This window comes from Lissotriton vulgaris, chromosome 5, assembly GCF_964263255.1.
Source record: "Lissotriton vulgaris chromosome 5, aLisVul1.2, whole genome shotgun sequence".
In the NCBI taxonomy this organism is placed as follows: domain Eukaryota; kingdom Metazoa; phylum Chordata; class Amphibia; order Caudata; family Salamandridae; genus Lissotriton; species Lissotriton vulgaris.
Genome location: NC_141693.1, coordinates 1314271041 through 1314293121, shown reverse-complemented (window position 1 = coordinate 1314293121; position 22081 = coordinate 1314271041). Strand labels below are relative to the sequence as shown.

At 51.9% G+C, this 22081-nt stretch overlaps 1 protein-coding gene across 2 annotated transcripts in view; it reads left to right on the top strand.

The window, feature by feature from the left end:
* The window catches only part of TAF11 (TATA-box binding protein associated factor 11), a 338944-nt gene that overhangs the window by 129673 nt on the left and 187190 nt on the right, over positions 1-22081 (top strand). For both annotated transcript variants that reach the window (XM_086923217.1, XM_086923218.1), the window contains exon 4: positions 10744-10831. In XM_086923217.1, coding sequence (XP_086779343.1) covers positions 10744-10831 — 88 coding nt within the window. The remainder of the gene's footprint in view (positions 1-10743; positions 10832-22081) is intronic.

Sequence of the window (22081 nt, the reverse complement as noted above, 5' to 3'; positions counted from 1 at the left end):
TGTGAACGACCCCCCTGTAGGCCCCCACTCCCTAGGCAAGGCCAAACCAGAATAGGACTCCGCGACACAGTAAAAGAGAAGCATACCGTTCCACCAGCCCCTTGACCCCAGAAAAAAAGAAGAAAGAAAAGCAAAGAAGGAGAGGAAAGAAAACAATACCCCAACATCCCCGTCCGAAAGTCAGCATTAGAAGCATATAACTCCACTTCCCACCCCCGACCCCCGGCCCCCAATCCGCACACTCACTCCGCCGCTGGCGCCGGCGGCGTCAGCCTAAGGAGGCGCAAGTACCGTGGACACGTAAGCTCGCGAAATTCCGTGGACAGCAATGCCAAAAAGGGATGCCAGAGCTCCTCAAACTGGTCAACATTCCCAGCCACCGTTAGCGACATCTTCTCCATGCCCAGTACCTGCCAGAGCCTATGCAATCAACCAGTGATAGAGGGGGCAGTGGGGGTGCGCCAAAGTACAAGTATGTTCTGAACGGCGGAGCCTAGCGCAATCGCAATCTGCCTGCCCCTGCGGGATTTCAGCGGGTACATCAGGTCATTGGGGAGGCCAAGCAAGACATACGCGGGGAAGCGCGGGAGCTCGATCTCAAAATTCCTATCCACCTCATCTAAGACTTCCTTCCAGTAGGCCGACAGCACCGGGCACTCCCAGAGAATGTGCGTGAGGGTGCCTCCTGTCCGCAGCCGCGCCAGCAACCCTTATCGCCTATTTTGCGCATCTCGTAGAGCCGCTCCAGGGTGTAGTACCAATAGGTGGATACTTTAGTGAAGGTTTCCGTCAGCCCAGTGTGGTACGCAGAGTGCCTCGCCCGATATGCAATCTTGTCCCACTCCTTGTGGCTCAGGGTCCTGCCCAGTTCCCTGTGCCAGCGCTCCCTCCCTGGGTTATGGTAATGAAACGGCGGGGGTTGGAGAAACTTATACAAATCAGTGATGAGTTTGGCGTCCGAGGCCCGGGTTACCAACCATCGCTCATAGGGCGTAATCGAACGGGCGGCGACGTCACGCACTGGGGGTTGAAGAGCCCAGTGGCGGACTTGCATGTACCGCAGTCTGTCCCCTTCCGTCAGGCCAAACTCCTGTCGGAGCTGCTGGAAGGGGAGCACGCCCTCCGGCCCATAGATCTGGAAAAGCGCTCTGCAACCCGCACTCACCCAGTGGGAAAAGGCCCCCGGCTCCAGACCCGGAGTGAAGTCCGGGTTGCCAGCAATGGGAGTGAACGGCGATGGAAAAGTGGTGAGCTCCCGAGGCTCACACACCGCGTCCCACACTCTTAGCAGGACCCGGGTGATAAAGGAGGCGTAGAGATTAGGCGGGCGATGAATGCGCCGCAGGAACGGGACCTCCTGGAGGGTACGGCCTGCAACTGCCTGGTCTTGAAAGAGCCAGTGTTTGTCCGATTCCCACCGGCTCCACTCCACCAGGTACCGGAGCTGCGCCGCCTGAAAGTACTTCCGGAGGTCCGGGACTCCGAGACCTCCCGCCTCCGGGGCAAGCATGGAGAGGACCCGCTTCATCCGAGGCTTACGGCCCTGCCACACAAAGCGGGAGATGTCTGCCTGCGTCTGCCGTATCCAACCCACGGGGGGCTGAAGAGGTAGAGCGCGAAAAAGATACAGGATCTGGGGCAGTATCGTCATCTTCACCGCTGCGATACGGCCCAGCCACGAGAGTAGGCCCTTGTTCCATCGGCCGAGTTCCTCTTTGATCTTTTTGCCCAGAGAGGAATAGTTAGCTGCGACCATGGCAGGCAGGGAGGGAGCAAGCAAAATGCCCAGATAAGGCACCGTGGAGGAGGACCACTGCAAAGGGAAGAGACTTTGAAGGTCCCGCCTGGCGTCGGCAGAGAGCGACACATCCAGTACAGCCGACTTAGCCATGTTCATTTTAAAGCCCGCGACGCGGGCAAAAGCGTTCAGTTCCTGGACGCAGGCAGGGAGTGACCGCCTGGGGTCATCTAGGGTCAGCAAGACATCGTCCGCGTATAAGCTGACCGTATGTGTGTATTGCCCCATCTTCACCCCAATCGCGTCCGGGTTGTCGCGGATCCTCTGCGCAAACGGCTCCATATAGAGGGCAAAGAGGAGCGGCGAGAGGGGGCAACCCTGTCTCGTGCCGCGCTCAATGGCGAAGCTGCTGGAGCTGTGTCCATTGACACGTACTGACGCCGACGGTCTCCTATAGCAGTTAAAGACCATAGTGCGGAACTTCTCGCCGATCCCCAGTTTCCCAAGAACCAGCTCGAGGTAGGGCCAATGAACCCTATCAAAGGCCTTCTCCGCGCCGACCGATAGCAGCATCCGCTCCCCCGGGACGCGTGAGGCCTTTTCCAGCACGTGCGTCACCCTCTTCGTGTTGTCGACCGTCTGCCTACCGGGTACAAAACCGGCCTGATCCGCCTCCACCAAACCTGGTAGGTGTAGCCCCAGTCTGGCCGCCAAGATTCCGGTGTAAAGCTTGAGGTCCACATTTAGGAGCGAAATGGGCCGGTACGAGCCGCACAAGGTCCGGTCCTTCCCCGGCTTGGGGATAACCGACACAGTCGCTGAGAGGAGGTCCGGTGGGATGGCACCCGGTTCGGAGAAGGAATTGAACAAGCGAGCCAGGAGAGGAGCGACAGTGGGACAGAAGGTCTTGTAGAACAAGGCCGTGTAGCCATCCGGGCCCGGGCTTTACCATGCTTCAGCCGTGCGATCGCGGAGATGACCTCCTCCACGTGAATGTCCCTCTCTAGGTGGTCCGCCTGGGAGGGGTCCAAGGCCGGGAGGGTCACGGATTCCAAATAGGCCTCAGCCTCTCCCGGTGGGGAAGGTTCTGAAGCGTACAGTGCCTCGTAAAAGGAACGAAAGGTATCTGCCACCTCCGCGTCACCGGAAACCGGGATCCCATCCACTCCCACCAGCTCCTTCACCACATTGCGTTGCTGCGCAGCCCTGAGCCTATGGGCCAGGAGCTTACCGCACCTGTCTCCGCCGGTGTAAAAGGCATGTTTCAGGCGCAGCGCTGCGTACTCTGCCCGATCTAGATCCAACGCAGAGAGGAGTTTCCGTGCCGCCTTCAGTTGCTTCCAAACACGAGGAGCCCCCGTTCGGCGGTGGACCTGCTCAAGCTCCCTAACCTGCGCCGTCAGTTCCTCCCTCTTGCGCTGGCGTTCCTTGTTTTCCGCCGAGGAAATGGAGATAAACTCTCCCCTGACGACTGTCTTCAAAGCCGCCCACTGCGTAGCCAGGGACGTGTCGGAGTTGTTATTGTGGGTCAGGTAGTCCTGGATGACTTCCTCCACTCGCTTCACTACCGATTTCTTATGGAGAAGCGTGTCCCGAAGCCGCCACATCCCTCTGGAGGGGGGGGCTGCCGGCCAAGCAAAGACCCCGGAAACCGGCGCATGATCGGACAGGGACAAGACCCCGATGTCCGCCGCCGTGGCGGCCGAGCGAAGCGTGCCGCTCACCAAAAGATAATCCAACCGCGAATAAGTGCGGTGTGCGTGGGAAAAATATGAGTAGTCCCTAACGGTGGGATGCATGGTGCGCCAGAGATCATGCAGGTCCATCTCCGCAATCTGGTCCTGTACCGCCTTAGAAAGCTCCCCTGTCTGCGGAAAGCGCTGGGCAGACCTATCTAGAGTGGAGTCGAAGACCATATTCAGGTCTCCCCCCAAGATAATATGGCGATCGGACGAGGCAGTAACGTCCACCAACACTGATTCCAGGAAACGATCCTGGTGGTCGTTGGGGCTGTAAACCGAACCAACCGTAAAGGCAACACCTCCGAAGCGCATGCGATACACCAAAAGCCTCCCCTTCTGCTCAGCATGTTTATACAACACCTCCCCCCTAAAGGAGCTAGCTAGAAGAATGGCCACCCCAGCGGTCTTAGTCGCAGCAGAGGAAAAGAGTTGCGTGGGGAACTTGGCAGAGCGCAACCTATGGCAATCTCTGGGAAGTAAATGGGTCTCCTGCAGGAGGCAGATATCCGCCTGCGACCCCTCCAACAGGGAGAGGATCGCCCTACGCTTCACGGGGTTATTCAGACCCTTAACATTAAGGGTCACTACTTTCAGGGGTGGCATCGCCTCCAGGGAAACAACGCGCTATGCAGCAGGCGGGGGATCAGTGGAGGGGGCGCGCGGGGCAGGGGCGCAGGGAAGGCCAGAAGCGGCATCGTACACGTTCGGACAGCTTCGGACGGGACCCCCCCACAACAAACCAACAGTGAAACCCCCCCCAAACCCACTTATGGCAACCAGCCAAAACAAAAAGCAGAAAACAACACCCCATAGTCTCAGTCTAGCCCAAATGGGCGAGTCTGCAGAAAACAGTCAAGTGGACGTCCAGCCACACACCACCCCCCTCGCCCCCCCAGCCCAGCATCGTTAAGGCTAAGAGCCTCTCCCCCCGGAGAAAAGTTAGGCCGTTAAGGCCACACCAGTAGATTCAGGCAAGTTCCTGGCCGCAGTCCTCAGGGCCTCCGCCATTTCAGCTCTGATGGTGGGCGAGTCTGGACGACTCGCTGGCGCTGACGATGGGCGCCTTCTCGACCTCCGTCGGCCCCGCCGCTCGGGGCGCCGCCATGCGGGTGTAGCCCCTTCCTCCTCCGTAGCAGTAAGGCCCAGCACTCCGCAGACATCTTGTAAGGAGTGCAGCTGATGCAGCACCCCATTCCATCGAAAGATAAGACGGAAGGGGTGACCCCAGGAATAGGCTGTCTCGTGTTCTCGCAGAAAGTCCGTAGCGATGCGGAAAGACCTGCGCTTCTGCAGTGTGATGGCGGACAGGTCCTGATAGAGCGCCACAGGTCTTTCTCGGAAGGTCAGTGGTTGCTTCCTGCGGGCCTCCGTCATGATGCGCTCCTTTAGGGGGAAATCCGGCAAGAATGCCAGGATATCAGGCGGGGGTGCCGATGACTGGCGTTGGCGGCCCACCCTGTGTGCTCTGTCAATGCGGATTGGGAAATCCGCTCCTTCCTCCAAGATGTCGCGGAACAGGTCCTGCAGATAAGCCACTAGGTCCGTACCTTCATCCGCGGATGGAACACCCCGCACCCGGATGTTGTTCCGCCTGGACCTGTTCTCGAGGTCCTCCGAGTGGGCCTGGAGCTCGACACATTGCTCCCGGAGGCGGAGGACGTCCTGCTGGAGATGGGTTATCTCCTCATCGCGACGTTGAGCCGCCGTCTCCACAGTATCGACCCGCTCGCCCAGTCCCTCGACTTCCCTGCGCACCTCCCGGACCTCTCCAGCCACTTCGGTCTTAAGAGTTTGAAATTCCTCCTTGAGGGAGCTGAATAAGTCCTCCATGAAGGACCGCGTGACCGGCGGCTCGCCCACAGTTGCGTCCGTTGATGCCCGGGAGGCCCCCGGGGACGGCTGCGTCCTGTCGCGTAGTTGCTGGGACCTGCCGAGCATTTCCGGCAAAGTGCGATCTCCTCGTGCCGCGCCACGTCTTCCAGTCATCTTGGGGCCCGGCAAAGCCCAGGGTCAGTTGCTGTAGGCGAGCGCCGCCGCTCGCGGGCACCAGATGTGAGGCCCTCGCCGAGGGCGAGGGTAGTGCGTCACAGGCGACAAAATGGCGGTCCGAGCCTGGGCAAGACGGCCCCCGGGCCAGTAGGGCAGGCAGCAACGTCCGAAGTGTAGGCCTCCCGCCTCGTGCTCCCAGGGAGGGCAGCAGATGAGTTGGTGCCAGGACGAGCCGAGGCTCCCGTGTGAGAAGGGCGCGGGTCGGGGTCACTGGGCTCAGCCACACAAAGACAAGATGGCGGGAGGGTGGGACCCAAGAAGGCAGCCCGGGCCAGCAAGTCCGTGGGCGACCCTCAAATGGTATTGAGTCCGGAAAGTAGGAAACCGATGCCTCCCTCCACCACCAGTTGATTTGCCCGGCTCGGGCACTGCTCGAACTCCGCCATCCAGGGCCTCCAGGCGCGGAGTTCGCAAGTCGTCACCCTTTGAGACCCCGGGAGGGGGGAGACCGCCGGTGCAGGGCTAAGGTCCGTCGCCCAACAATGGTGCCCGTCACCAGGGCACCGGCCAGGAAGCCACCTCACTCCGCGGAGTCCGTCTAGTCCGCTCCCTCGGGATCTCCGGCTTTCCGCTTTTCAGCACTCGGGCCAGCCGAGGCGCGCGGACAGCGCCGCACTACGCTCCGCCTCCAGGCTCTTCTCCTCGGGGCGACCCGGGCTATACTCCTCGGAGCGATCTCCGAATAAACTTTTCGGGAACATCCCCCGGGGCCACAGAAGTCAAAGTGGCACCAAAATGTGCCCCTCGAGCTCCGGCACAATCCTCTCACCCGCGGTGCAGCCGCGGGGGGAGAGAAGCGCAGAAATCCTTAGTACGATTTTAAAGGAATATTTCTAGTTTGCAAAAATCGACAGAAGAAATTTCAGAGAAAAACAGTCGTTTCCTACGGATGAAAATTCAAGTTACTGGTAAGTACAGTTAGGATTACTTTTGCAGTTCAGTCCTGGGCTAAAAGGTACAGTACTGGCTTCTCTCCTGATCACAGGTGAGTATTTCGGAATTTGTTATTCAGCTGATTTTAGATGAATATTTCAAAGTTTCAAAACTCCACACTTCGAAGAAATTTCAGTGAAAACCAGTCAATGTTAGCCTATAGTACTTAGACTTTCCTTCAATAAAGTTTTTGAAGGAAATGGAATGCTTTCTGGGTTCTCCCATAATGTTGGCATGTCTATACTACATAGCTTGTGTCACATGTGATTTTATTATTGCTGGTGAAGATTTTACACTTAAAATCCACAATTTCTCAAGTATTTCTGCCATTCTGCTGCATGCTTTACATTTATCTCATTTGGTGAAGCCTTTTTGATGTTGCTACCAGTAGCTTGCAGAAACCTTCAGAGTAGCTCCCAGCCTCGGGTTAATTTTTTAACTAAGAACTGTAATAAATGAGCTTGCATTTTTCTTTTAAAGTTATAGAAAGTCTGTTTTTTCACATTATTATCAGGCTGCAGATAGCAGGGCCTAATAAAAAGCAGTGTTCCACTCAGATTTATGACCCAGGCGAGTCACAGAGGTTCAGAACTGAAGCACTTCCTTATTTTACTCTTACGTAAGTCATTCTTAACTCAATATTGGAGCTTGAGAACAAATTGATGGTTCTGAATACTTTTAAATGAGCGAATATTAAATTGAAGCATGAATTTAATGATTAGGTTAACTCTTCATTTTAATTTTCTCCTCTTTCAAAGTGTTGCATTTACACACAGCAGGCATCTTGCTCACAGTGGGCAGTAGACACAGTGCATATTTAAAGCTGAAAAAAATCATTTTATTTTAAATGGAAGAACTGTAAAGTGAAGAAAAATGTTTCTATGAAACATTGTCTTAATGTTTTTCTCCACTTTTAATTAAGGCAATTCAGTCCTAATGTTTTATGAAGCATGGACACGCCGGACAACAGGACCACCCTCAAGCTCGCCACCCGGAAACACCACCAATTGATCCGCACTGCCAAGAAAACTGCTTTCAAGAACCGACTGGACAACAACGCACACAACTGCAAGGAACTCTTCAACATCGTGAAAGAGCTCTCCAACCCCAACGCCAGAAACAACGACATCACCCCATCGCAAGACCTCTGCAACTCCCTCGCCTCCTACTTCCACAACAAGATCGCGGACATACACAACAGCTTCAGCACTCAACCGACGCACGCCACGACCGCAGCAACGCCTCCCACCACCACCCTCCGCGCCTGGACCCCGGTCAACACCGAAGACACCGTCCACATGATGAACTCCGTCCACTCCGGATCCCCGACCGACCCCTGCCCTCACCACGTCTTCAACAAAGCCGACGCTGTCATCGCACCCCACCTGCGGGACATCATCAACACCTCATTCGACACCGCCACCTTCCCCGAGAGCTGGAAGCACGCCGAACTCAGCGCTCTACTCAAGAAACCTACAGCAGACCCCACCGAACTCATCTCTCTACTCCCGTTTCCAGCCAAAGTCATCGAAAAGACCGTCAACAAACAGCTGGCCGCCTTCCTCGAGACGAATGGATCCCTCGACCCATCGCAGTCCGGATTCCGTGCCAACCACAGCACCGAGACCGCCCTCATCGCCGCCACTGACGACATCCGAGCCCTGATGGACAACGGAGAAACAGCGGCCCTCATCCTCCTAGACCTCTCCGCGGCTTTCGACACGGTCTGCCACCGCACCCTAGTGCAGCGCCTCAGCAACGTAGGAATCCAGGAGAAGGCACTGGAATGGATCGTCTCCTTCCTCGACGGAAGAACACAAAGAGTCCGCCTACCACCGTACAAGTCAGAGGCCACCGAAGTCATCTGAGGCGTCCCACAAGGATCCTCGCTGAGCCCTACTCTCTTCAACGTCTACATGAGCCCCCTCGCGGCCATCGCACGCCAACACAACCTCAACATAATCTCCTATGCCGACGACACCCAGCTGATCCTCTCCCTGACCAACGACCCCGCCGCCGCCAGAGCCAACTTGCACGAAGGGATGAAAGAGGTTGCCGAGTGGATGACGACGAGCGGCCTGAAACTGAACTCAGAGAAGACGGAGGTCCTCATCCTGGGCTCCTCGCCCTCCGCCTGGGACGACTCCTGGTGGCCCCCCGCCCTGGGCACCGCACCCAAACCGACGGACCACGCACGCAACCTGGGTTTCATCCTGGACTCCTCCCTCTCCATGACCAGGCAAGTCAACGCCGTCTCCTCGTCGTGCTTCAACATCCTGCGCATGCTTTGGAAGATCTTCTGGTGGATCCCCACAGAGACCAGGAAGACCGTCACCCAGGCCCTCGTCACCAGTCGACTGGACTACGGCAACGCACTCTACGCCGGAACCACCGCCAAGATCCAGAAGAGACTCCAGAGCATCCAGAACGCCTCAGCCAGACTCATCCTCGACATCCCACGACACAGCCACATCTCCGGACACCTAAGAGACCTGCACTGGCTCCCGGTCAACAAGAGAATCACCTTCCGCCTCCTTACCCACGCACACAAAGCTCTCCACGATCAAGGCCCGAGCTACCTCAACAACCGCATCAACTTCTACGCTCCCAAAAGCCACCTCCGATCTGCCAGCCACACCCTCGCCGCCGTCCCACGCATCCGCAGAGCCACTACAGGAGGAAGGTCCTTCTCCTACATGGCCGCCAAGACCTGGAACTCCCTCCCGGCCGACCTGCGCCTGACCCAAGACCACCTCTCCTTCAGGAAGAAGCTCAAGACCTGGCTGTTCGAGCAGTAGCGGTACCCCCCCCCCCCCCCCCCCCCCCCCCCCCCAAGCGCCTTGAGACCCTACGGGTAGGTAGTGCGCTCTATAAATGTCTTTGATTGATTGATTGATTGATGTTTCTTCACTTTGAATTCCTCACGTTTAAACAAACGACTGCATTTTCATGTTATAAATATGGCACCATGTCTACAGGTCACAAGGAGTAAACTGCCTGCTGTTTGTAAAGACACTTTGACATGGGAGAAAATTGAAGGAATGAGTTTTATGTAACGCATGTGAACATAAATCTATCTCCTTAGCTGAATTTTCCCATGTTAAAGTGTCACAATTGCACACAGCTGGTATCTTGCTCCCACTGGCTGGTAGACACACCTCCATATTCATAACTGAAAAATACAGCCATTATTGAATGGGAGAAAATTAAAGTGGAAAACATTTTTCCTTTTTTTTTGTTTAAATTTCTTTTATTGGGAATTTTAGAATTTCATGTTACATTGGCATACATGTTGTGTCATTGCATATAAACAAAATTAAAAAAATCCATATCCACATTTTACCATATAACATGAGAGTTCCAGCTCAGGAGAGCACAATTACTTGGATACTGAATCTCAGGTGAACTAGTGTGTGGGTGGATGGACTGATCAGTGTCTGGTGACTGCATGTGTTGGTTTTGGCAAGGGAGCAAGTGTAGCAGTAGTCCCCCACTCTATCACTGTGGACATCTGCCTTGTGTACTCCTGTCTGAGTTCCCAATATTTAAGAGCCACCGCTTAAGGTGGCAGAGGGGTAAACCTATAACCATTAACTAGGGGAAAGATAGGGAATGGAGGGGAGGTCAGGGGGGCCGCGCTCTATGTTGTGGCAATCATCTATCACTTTAGTTGGTTTCATGTCTTATGTGGGGTATCTGTGACTTCCGTTGATCGGGGCGCGTGATAGTGCAAAAAAATGTTCCTTATATGGAATATTTTTGCAGAACTTTTTTCTGCACTTTGAATTTCTCCCATTTAAAAAGAAGAAAAAAAAGGTTTATGTTTTGGTTGTACCTGTAACTGTGCCACATATGGCGAAAGGTATGTCCTGTGCCACTAGTACATACAACACTGTCGCTCATTCATCTATGCACATACATCCCATTCATTCACACACGTTCATACATCCTTACAGACCATGCACTCACTGACGCAAACGGCAGCTCTATCATAGTACCCCTAGTTACAGTATTTTGTTTAACTCATAGGATCGGACTCCATGTATATTCGGCTTAAAGTCAGTGAAATTGGGCAGTGGAGTGTCTAGTAACTGTGCACAAGTTAATTAGCCTTCAGAAGCTCACAGCAATTTTCACTGATCAGAAGTAAATCTCATTAGAGAAAACGTTATATACCACTGTCTTAGCTACACCACTCCCCAAATTAATGTATTAATTTAAATCACTTAAATGCCACAAACATCGTTTTTATGTAATCTGTTAAAACTTTCCTTTTATCAGGATATTGGTGTCTTCGTTTTCAGAGGAACAGTTGAACCGCTATGAGATGTACCGGCGATCTGCCTTCCCCAAAGCAGCCATCAAAAGGGTAATGTCTCTGCATGTTCCATCTCCTAGTGCGAAGCTGAGCTTTCTTGTCTCCACATCTATGTTGAGCGTCCTTCGCTCTACTCCATCTCCCAACGCACACTCGCTCCTATACCGAGCTCTCTCTACCCTTGTATTTTTTTTGTTATATTTGACTCTCCAACATTCCTTCCTGTGTTGTTAAGTTGACTGTGTTTTTACTACTGCTATGAAAAGCTCTAATGTCAAACTTGGTACTATGCTTGTCTCTTTCCTGGTCCTCTTCTGGAAGGCCTACTAAATACTTCAATTTCCAGTGCCGCAAGAAATTTAGTTTTACCCTCCTAGTTTCATGACTAGTTTTCTGTTGCTTCTCATGCTGCAGGATTGATCTCTTTTGCTGACCTTCTTGCGCCTTTAATAAACTCATCCTTCTCTCTTCAGATGCCATATTCAGATTTCCCTTTCCTGTTCTATTGCTGAAATTCAAAACATGATGAATTGCAAAGTGAAATTAAATTAATTAATTTCATTTTAGGCTTTTGCCATTGAAATGTTCTGTTTTATAGTTCAGTAAGTTTACAGCAGAGATAATGTATAGCTAACATTCAAAGGGAACACAGTATACTTCTGCCATATTAAAGCTGTGCACAAAGCGTTTCCACGTTTAATAGCTCTGGTACCATTCACAGGGCTGTTGCTAGAGAGAAGAGATAAGGGGAAATAAAATCTCTATATGATCTCCGCATAACAAATTACCTGCTATTGCATATTACTGAAATCAATGTCACCTAGATCAACTCTACTTTTGATCCATAATAACTCAGCTGTGAAGAAAGAAATCAAGTGCACATTACAGGAGTCACTCCCTCAAATGCCACTCAGGGTCCATCAGTTATTGGTCACCCCCACATTCAGGTTTGTGCCTTAACCCCTCCACTCCTGCCCACCCCAATCTAGGGGACAAGGTGTCTCGTGATTTTTCTGTATTTGAGAAAACTATTATTTTCCTTTGTGTCTGATACAGTCATGCTGAAAACCACATAGAAGCTTCTATTCAGACACCAAATGAGTTCCTTCTTAACTACTTTCGGCTCTGTCTTGCTTTTAAATGTAGATTGATTACGGTCAGAAGAAGATGAACCCTGTACTGTTGTACTTTATAAGACCTTTTTTCCCCTGCTTATACCAGAATTCTGTCCATCTGACTGGCATTACCTGGTCCATTAATATTGCACGTGATCCTTCTCTATCTTTATCAAAAACCCTATTAGGGATCTGTGAGGTCTTCAGCACACTTACCTCGGAGCACAGTTCTCCCTTCGGTGTTAAATTATCAAATTACCAAGAAGTGATGGTATCCCTTTCTTTAAGTCTACTCCAGCCAGCAGGGGATTTATGCCCTGAACTTGAAGTAGCAATGCATGACATTTTTCAAGTGCTATTATTTGAATTCCTTGTGGGATAAAGAGGCAATCACACCAGATTTGATTTCCTGGGCTATAATGGCTCTATTTTCGGTGGCGTAGATTACTACTACCAACCTACTCCGGTCTAGGGGCTCCATATTAAGCTTATTTTTATTTTATTTTATTTTATTAATCTGCTTTTATTGTTTTACAAAACCACGCATGACAATCATACATCAATGTACCTTACATCATATCGACAGTCCCAATGCCCCCATATTTTCTCCTGGAGAACCATTCCCTCTTTACAATCTGATATAACATTGGTCACTTCACAGCAAACATCTGGATGTGCACATGCCTGTGTTTTAGGAGCAAATTATCAGTCATTTTACACCAACTTTGACAGTGCAAGCCTTAAAAATAACAAGAAGCCATCACAATCAAACTCCCTCCCCCTCCCTCTGCTTCCGGTGTGTCCAGATCTCTAATGGCATATTCTAATACATTTATCAATTCCTTCGTATCACGTTTCAGAATATTTTGGGGACAATACCTGCTGTTCTTGGTACATCTCACGCTACCCCATTTACTCGGCACAGGGCTAGGTCCATAATTCCATCCCTGCTCTTTGGCCAATCAAGAGGACCCCGCTGGAGCCTCCCCAGCAGGGTCCACCTCCAAGTCAGTTTCGGGTATGTGTAATACTATTGCTAATGCTTCCCACACTCTTGCTGCTTCTATAGCCTTCTCATTATTAGCGCGTATAGCCTGTTGCAATCTAACTGTGCTCTCAATTTTGGTCCATTTAAGTAGTTCTGATTTCCATTTCCCTATATTAGGCCCTCGCCGTGACTTCCAGTGTGCCGTGATCACTCTTAGCCAGCAGTAGGCCTAGGTCCAGAAACTTGTTGTCTTAGGAGTATGCGGAAACCAATGCAATATACAGGTGCCCATATCAGTGTCTATGTAGCGGTCTGTGACTTCACAAAGTATTTCGACTACCTCCTTCCAATACGTTCCCAACTGTCCTCTAGTCCACCGCATGTGAGGTGGCTCTGCCCTCTCTAATTTCCAGCGTGAGCACTGGGTGGTATCCATCTGAAAATACAGATTTAATCTTGGCCGGTGTTAAATAAGCCCTATGCAATATAAAGAAGTGTATTAATTGAAATCTGGTATTCTGTTTACTCTTCCGGGTCCTTTGAACCAGTTGGACCCACGTTGATTCCAGTATTTCCTTCCCAAGATCCTGTTCCCACTTTCTCTGTAATTCCGTCAGTGGGTGCAGGCCTTCCGTGACCAATCGCCTATAGATACAAATAATTGCCTTAAACGTCCCTCCCGCCATCACTAAATATTGACACGCCATAGAGGTCCAGGGTTCTAAAAGCCCTTCCCTCCAATGGCGTTGTATCGACCCTCTGGACCATCTGGGACCAGAAATTCTGGAGCCACCGCCAGTTTGAGCCACAGCAGCTGAGCCGGCAAGTAATAACGTTTGAAATCCCGCACTGCTAGACCCCCATCCGCTCTAGGTCTCATCATGGTAGGCAAAGCCAACCGCCTTCTGCCGTTTCCCCATAAAAAGCCAGTAACCATGGATCTAATTTGCTTGAATAGTGCCACCAGTATCCAAATTGGCAATGACCTAAAATAATATAGCAGGCGGGGGAGCGCCACCATCTTCAGGAGTCCCACCCAGCCAGCTACCTAGCGTGGCAGAGCACTCCAAAAAGTCAGGTTCCTTCGCAGACCTCGCGAGACCCGTCACACATTCCCTTCCAGCAAATCAGCAGGTGCCTGATATACATTGGTCCCAAGATAGGGCAAACATGATGATTCCCACAGAATTGCCGCTACCCGATCATGGTCTACCGCTAATGGAGTGACTGAAGAGACAGGTCTTCCCCAAATTGACCCCAGCCCTGAAATCCCTCCGAACACCTGCAGTAGGCATGCCACTCCTTCCAGTGCCTCTCCTGTATTGGCCAGGAAAATTAGTATATCATCAGCATATAGGTATATATACTGTTCATCTCCCTGCAGGGTCAGTCCCTGGTAATGTCGCCCCAGTCAAGCATGTGCAGCCAGTGGCTCAATGGCCAACGCAAACAGTAGTGGTGACAGTGGATATCCCTGTCGTGTTCCCCGACCCTCTGAGCAGGGGGAGGATATCACCATCCCTGTTCGCACCCATGCCGTCGCAGCACTATACAGTAACCCCGTCCATCCCACAAATGCCTCCCCAGGGCCAAATGCGCGCATTGCGTGGTACAGATAAGGCCACTCCAGGCTATCAAATGCCTTCTCAATGTCCACTGAGCACCGCAGCACTGAGGGTGTCCTCGTAATCCGCATCCAATATGTGGAGGAGGCGCCGTACATTAACGGCAGTGTTTCGGGTCAGGATAAAACCCGCCTGGTCACGATGAACCAAGTGTACCATGTGGAGTAGGAGCCGAGTTGCCAAAATTCTGCTTAATATCTTATAATCAGATGTCAGCCTAGATAACGGGCGGTACTCTGATCTGTCTAATGGGTCCCTTCCTGGTTTCGGAAGTGGGATAACGATAGCCTCCCTCATAGAAGTTGGAAGCCTCCTCACTGCCCGCGCCTCCTTATAAACAGTCAACAATTATGGAGCAAGTAAGTCAATATAAGTTGAGTAAAACTCAATAGGTAGGCCATCCGTGCCCGGTGTCTTGTTACGCGCCATATGCTTAATGGCACCTCTTATTTCCCCCAACGTGATGTCCTGCCCTAATAGCTCTGCTTGTTCCTCCTCCAGCTGGGGCAGCGTTATACCCGCCAAAAATTCCTCTAGTGTGTCATCAGTGCCCCTCGACAGACTCCTATATAACCAATCATAATATTCTTGGAACAGGCCATTAATCCTTCTCTGGGTATAGACCGGTGTTCCCAACAAGAGTTCAGCGCCAGGATAGGTGTGTCCCGGTGCGCCAGATTGGCTAGCCAAGCCAGCAGCGTACTCGCCTTGTCCCGTTCCGTGTGCGCTCGTGCCAGGTAAGCTCTGTGATTATAACAACGCAATCTCTCATTCTGACTCGCCACCTCCTCCATTGCCCCTAATAGTGCATCCTGCACCTCTGGGTGCTCAGGCGCTCTCTCTCCGCCCCTCGCAACCGGGTTTCTGCTGCTTCCACTTCCCGCAGCAGTGTCTTCTGTACACCAGCCTGTTTGGCAATACACATTCTTCTCATCACCACCTTAAAGGCATCCCACTCTATCACTATGTCAGAAGCCGTCCCCTCATTTGCAGCAAAATATTGCTCAATGCCCGTTTCTATGTCGTTATGGAAGACAGTGTCCTCCAGCACCTCCGGTCTGAGGTCCCACCTAATCGTTCGTAGTAACCGGTTATGATCCGATATCGTTCTAGCCAAATACTCCCTGTTGAGCACTTTTGTGTGTAAGTCTGGCGTGCACATTATGGCATCCAATCGCACATGCAGTTCATGCAAAGCAGAAGTGAAAGAGTAGTCACGATCTTCGAGATGCTGTATTCGCCATGTATCTACAAGCCCCCAACTGTCCTGCCAATCTCTCCTGGCCTTAGATATTCTATGTACAGGGGCCTCCGACAATGGCGGATGCGGCCTATCCATATTAACATCAATTATTGAGTTAAATCCCCTCCCAGTATCACAGGGCTAGTCAGGTAAGGCCATCTGGTCAACATTAGGGGCGTATATGCTACATAACATTACGTCCAAACCATTCGGTCGCCGCCCTTTCCCCCCCCCCCCCCCCCCCCCACCCCCTCCCCTTCACCGCAAACCTCCCTTCTGGGTCAGCAAACTGGCGGGCCATTTGGAAGGGCACCACCGCTCGAACCCATATTAGTGTTCCCCTAGCAAAAGCTGAATACGTTGTACAGTAGACCTCCGCCCGACCTCTTCGCTGTAGGTAACTGCTCTCCGCTCGATTAATATGGGTCTCCTGCAGGAAAGCTATATGTACCCCCCTCCGCACCAAATAAGCATGTACCTTGTGGCGCTTCCGCATTGTGTGCATCCCTCTCACATTCCACGTTAGGCATTTAAAATCAAGTATTGTCCTCATACTGATTCTCCACTCCTCGGGACCTCGGTACCTTCTCCATGGACACACCGGCAGCCCCTACATCCCCAAACAACTTGCACAACATTCCACAACCAACCCTCCCCAGAACAGGTCCTAACAATTCTGCGCCCATCCAAACTCTCAACTAGATTGCTTCCTCAGTAGCTACCGGGGAACGCTGTCTACAATAGGAGGGGGAGGTGCCGAAGGGCCAAGCGACTCCGAATGAAAGTAATGCAACCATCTCACGCCTTACCCCATTCCCCACTGATGCCACAGCTCCTGCTGTAGCACCCCAATTTGAGGGAGCTCCACCCCAAGGCCCTCCCCCCTATCCCTCCACCCGTCGTCACCATCATATTGTACTACAATGTGAACTAAAACAAAGGAAAGTGTCCATACACAAAAGCACCCCTCAGTCCTGAAGAAAGTCTTACTGTACTACGCATCAGCAATCTCATCAGCAGTCCCTGGTGTGACATGAGGCAGAGTGACGCTCGCCAAATCCGATTCCTCACATGCCGTACTAGCCGACCCCTTCTCAGAGTCAGTCGCTCTTCTCGATTCCGGTTCCTGTTCTTGAGATATCTCCTTCACTGCCTTAAGCGCCGCTGACCTTTCTTTCTCCGTCTGAGATATATATCGTTGGCCTCTGGGAACGGAGCCTCTGTGTCTCTGAGCGCCGTGGCAGGGGAGGGCGTGCACCCCCTCAGCAGCCCCCGGCCACGACCAGCTTCCCCCAGTTCCGCCCTGCAGGTTTCCAGCCAGTCCCATGCTTCCTCAGGGGTGTTGAAAAGAAAGGTTTTACCGTCCATGGCCACTCTCAAACGTGCTGGAAACATCAGTGAGTATTGTAATCCTTTCGTGCAAAGTGCTTCTTTGACTTCCAAGCAGGCGGATTGCTGTCGCTGCACGTCGAAGGTATAGTCTGGAAACTGCGTCACACTGCTATTATCCACCTTGAAGGGGCCCACGGTACTTATCCTAGTCAGAGGTAGATCTCTGTCCTTGTAGTGGAGCAAGCGTGCCACCACAGGCCTGGGTGGCCTCCCGGGGGTCAACGGACGTGCCCGCACCCTATGCGCCCTCTCCAAGGTAAAGAAAGGGGACAGTCCCTCTGGGGCAACTTCTGACCTCAACCAGGTCTCCAAATAGTCCATCATACTGGCTCTTTCTACTCCTTCAGGCAGCCCCACCACCCGTATGTTGTTCCTTCTGTTCCGCCCCTGAGCATCCTCAGTTCTATTCTCCAAAGTTTGCAAGTGACGATGCACTATTCCCATCTGTGTCTTGAGCTCCTTGTCTGCTGGACCCAGAACTCCCAAAGTGGCTTTGGTTTGTTTTACCCGGACCGCTAGTTTTGCGTGGTCTGCTTGGAGAAGGCCCAGCCCCACTGACACCTGTGCTATATCCTGCTGAAGGGCATCTCTAGTGTCCGCGATGGCTTTAAGTATCACTTCCACTTGCTGCTGCGCCTTCCCCTCAGGTTGTGACTCCAACGTCTCCATCTTCCAGTGATCCATCGCCTCCTCTTCTTGTTCCAGGGGTGCACCCCCCAGCTTGGCCCGCGGCTTTCCCATTATCGTCCCTTCCACAGGTCCAGTGCCCACGCCGGCGTCCTACCGTTTCTCCTCCAGTCCCTAGCTCTCGCTGTAGATGCTGTACTATGTTCCTTGTTGGAAGGCGTCCTCCCCGTACTTCTCGGTAGAGGCTGGCCACCCCTCAATTTGCAAGACTCATTGGGCAGTCCCCTGGGCTCTCTTCGCCGGTCGTGGCTCCACTCAGCTAAGCGCTCAACCAGCCCCCTGGTCCCCCATGTGGGTACTCTCCCGGAACCACTCCTCCGTATGCTGGGTCTTGAAGTGATGGCTGCAGTCAGCCCCACCTCAAGGTTCAAGCTGCCGGTGGAGAATTTTAATTGCATCCACTATGCCACCTGGTCGTACAGTGCTTTCCAGGGCCCCAATCCCTGTGCCCTGTTCTGAACCTGGGTAAGAGTGGTCTGTTTAACTCAGACACTCTGTTCATCACCACCCCCCTTTTCTAAATCGTTTTTGGCCACTATAGGTGTGGCAGGGTATACTCAGACATGAGTCCCTTTCTCACTGCTCCATCAGGATTCAAGCAAGCCGGGCCGAAGAAGGCTGAAATGCCAGAAACCGGTCCCCGGTAGCTTGTCTCCTTTCTGGTGAAGAATTGGCTTGGTAGTTTAGTCTGCCCTGTTCCCATGATGCACTGGGCCAGGGACAGACTGATTTGCATATAGCCAGATTCTGAGCTGCGATGGGGCAGTGAGATAAATAACGGTGATGGATCAATCCCTGATCCTTGGACTGGGTAAGAGTGGTCTGTTTAACTCAGACACTCTGTTCATCACCACCCCCCTTTTCTAAATCGTTTTTGGCCACTATAGGTGTGGCAGGGTATACTCAGACATGAGTCCCTTTCTCACTGCTCCATCAGGATTCAAGCAAGCCGGGCCGAAGAAGGCTGAAATGCCAGAAACCGGTCCCCGGTAGCTTGTCTCCTTTCTGGTGAAGAATTGGCTTGGTAGTTTAGTCTGCCCTGTTCCCATGATGCACTGGGCCAGGGACAGACTGATTTGCATATAGCCAGGTTCTGAGCTGGGATGGGGCAGTGAGATAAATAACGGTGATGGATCAAGCCCTGATCCTTGGACTGGGTAAGAGTGGTCTGTTTAACTCAGACACTCTGTTCATCACCACCCCCCTTTTCTAAATCGTTTTTGGCCACTATAGGTGTGGCAGGGTATACTCAGACATGAGTCCCTTTCTCACTGCTCCATCAGGATTCAAGCAAGCCGGGCCGAAGAAGGCTGAAATGCCAGAAACCGGTCCCCGGTAGCTTGTCTCCTTTCTGGTGAAGAATTGGCTTGGTAGTTTAGTCTGTCCTGTTCCCATGATGCACTGGGCCAGGGACAGACTGATTTGCATATAGCCAGGTTCTGAGCTGCGATGGGGCAGTGAGATAAATAACGGTGATGGATCAAGCCCTGATCCTTGGACTGGGTAAGAGTGGTCTGTTTAACTCAGACACTCTGTTCATCACCACCCCCCTTTTCTAAACTGTTCTGAACCTGTGGCGTTCAGCCTCCGTTTGCTGCCCTATGTGCCACTCTGGGTGTGTATACTCTCGTTCTAGCAGGGGGAAGTTGTTATCCCTAAGCTGCCAGGAATAGAGTCCGCAGGCGCCCGCTCTAGACAGTCCCCTTCACGTCCCGGAGCCTCCACTCATGACTCTCCGCTGCCCCCAAGTGCTGCACTGGTAGCTAACCAGCTAGCTCCCCAGACTCATAAATTAATGTCCCGGGGGCTGCTTCGCGGTGTAGCAATGCCTGGTCCCGTCCTGCAGGGTCCGCGCTCACAGGGGTCTCTCCTCCAGCAATATCTCCACCAGTCCAGATGGCCAGCTGCTCTGGGAACTGCTCAACCCCCAGCCGTGCAGCACCTACGTAGTCTCAAAATGGCAGCTGTTTAGGAACTGAATATTGTAGGTGGTCTGCACACCATTATTCTCCCATTATGTTCAGTTTCATTTAAACCAAAGAATTCATAACCAATTGCGTGCATGCCTGGGTTGTGCAAGCCCGAATACACTGATACTAAGTATAAACTTGTGGGGAGCGCGTGGTTACACGCTCCACTCCCAGGTGCACTGCATATGAGGATTCCATATCCAACTAAATTTTAAACCATTCAACCTTTTCACAGTTTATGCAATATTCTTCATAAATGTTTGTCATTCTGCTGTCATCACATTCGTCAAATCCACATGTTTCTCGTACTGCATTTAAGAAACTTCTCATATTTCCATGTGCCCATCCGGACTTCTTTTGAAAATAAGATCTTAATACACTAAGTAGTTCAGAGCAGCATTCTTTTATTCCATTTTGAACCCAATGCATTTCGGGCTATAATCCAGCCCTTCGTCAGGGGTAACTGCTCATTCTTTCATCTCTTTCAGCCCGCGCAGCAGGTAATTGAAAACTGTGAAAAGGTTGAATGGTTTAAAATTGAGTTGGATATGGAATCCTCATATGCAGTGCACCTGGCGGTTTAGGAACTGCCAGCAGCCTGCATCCCGCTCAGCTCACAGTCCCAATTGGGGGAGACCCTCCTCACAAATCTTCCAGTCCTCTCCCGCAGCGCGTCGGCCCCGCACTGTGTCTCTTTTACCTGCTGCGGTCGCCCGAGCGCCCCGCACGCCACCGGGAGGAGGGAGGCGGGAGGGGGGAGCTCTGTGTTTTTATGCGGCCGCCGACGCTCCCGGATCACCGCTGCAGCGATATTTCAGGCCCAGTGGCCCAGTCCCCCTCTCCACCTTCTCGCTGAATGTCTGCTGCACTCTGCCGCAAAACAGCTCACTGCGGCCGTACCCTGCGGCATTTTCAGCGACTGGGATCCCTCTCCGTTTCAGTCCTCGATCCTCGGCGGCGGTGTTTCTTCTGCCTACAAGTGGCGCTGGCACCTCCAGGGCAGCACGGCACGCCACCAGATATATTTTTAGTGGCAAAATCGGGTCCCAAGCAGGATAAATGTCGGGGTTGGTGCGGAGCTCTCAGCTCACCCGACCATCCACATCGCTCCCATAGCCACACTCCTCCCCCCCCCCACCTATGATTGGCTCCATATTAAGCTTAATTGCCAATGTGTAACCCCATAGCTACGCAGATATCCCCTGCGGGACTACCATCTTTCACACCATCCTCTGGAGGGAGCATTACTTGTCTGTATATGCCACCATGATCATGGTCTCAACCTGTATTAAAAATAAAAAAAATATTAAGTTGGGGGGGGTTCTTTTCAGGTGGTAAGTCCTTTCTGCTGCCTGTGGATTCAATAAACTCGAAGCCTTTGGGTGAAAAAAAATCTTTACCTTTGTTCTCCTTGTGAGTTAAAACTACCAGGTCAAATCAAGTCAAGTCTAAAGTTCAGTGGGGTGTTATTTTAGTACACCCCCCACAGAGGAGGCCTCATCCATTTCAGCTGTCCAAGGAGGCCCTTCTGTGATCCTCTGCCGAGGGCTGCTCTGCACACTGTGGGGCCACACCTGTTGCCATATCACTGGTGATTTCCCCCTAGAATCCAGTTTACTGAGAGATATCCTGCAACTCTGCTGCATCTCCGGTCTGGTCGTCGACCATGCATTCAGCTCTTCAATGCGAGAAAGCCTGATAAGCACCATCATCTTCTAGGTTATGGAGCCACTATACAGTTGTGGTGCCTGACATGTTCTGGGATTCATGGGTTTCTCATGCTAAAAATTAGCCAGGCCCCTTAGCAGGACCTATCGCCGCCCAACACCTCAATGTAAGTTTCTGTAATGATGTTGGAGGCACAGCAGTTTGGCCAGAGCATGAATCTTAAGCAGCCATATTGGAGCTCAGACTGTTTTTCAGCGTAATTGTTCTATTTTATAGATTGGATTTCTTTTTAACATTAAATATCTCAAGCAGTCCAGTCAATCTACAAAATGTAAAGACTCTTTTCATGCTCTTATATCACTTTTTTTTTTTTAAAACAATTTTTAAGAAGTAGTGTATGACATAAAAAAAGCGAGCTATGGCTTGCAGTACAGAGCTACATACAAGGCAAAGTCTCTTAGCACATGGTATTTCATGCCCAGGAGCGCATAACCTCAATAGATTGTACTTTCTTTGTTAAATTCGAGACCGAAGGACTAATACCTTTGGAATGGTTGCCTGACCAAAACACGCATGCCTTCACAACGGCGTCCTTACTACACATGTGTCTTTA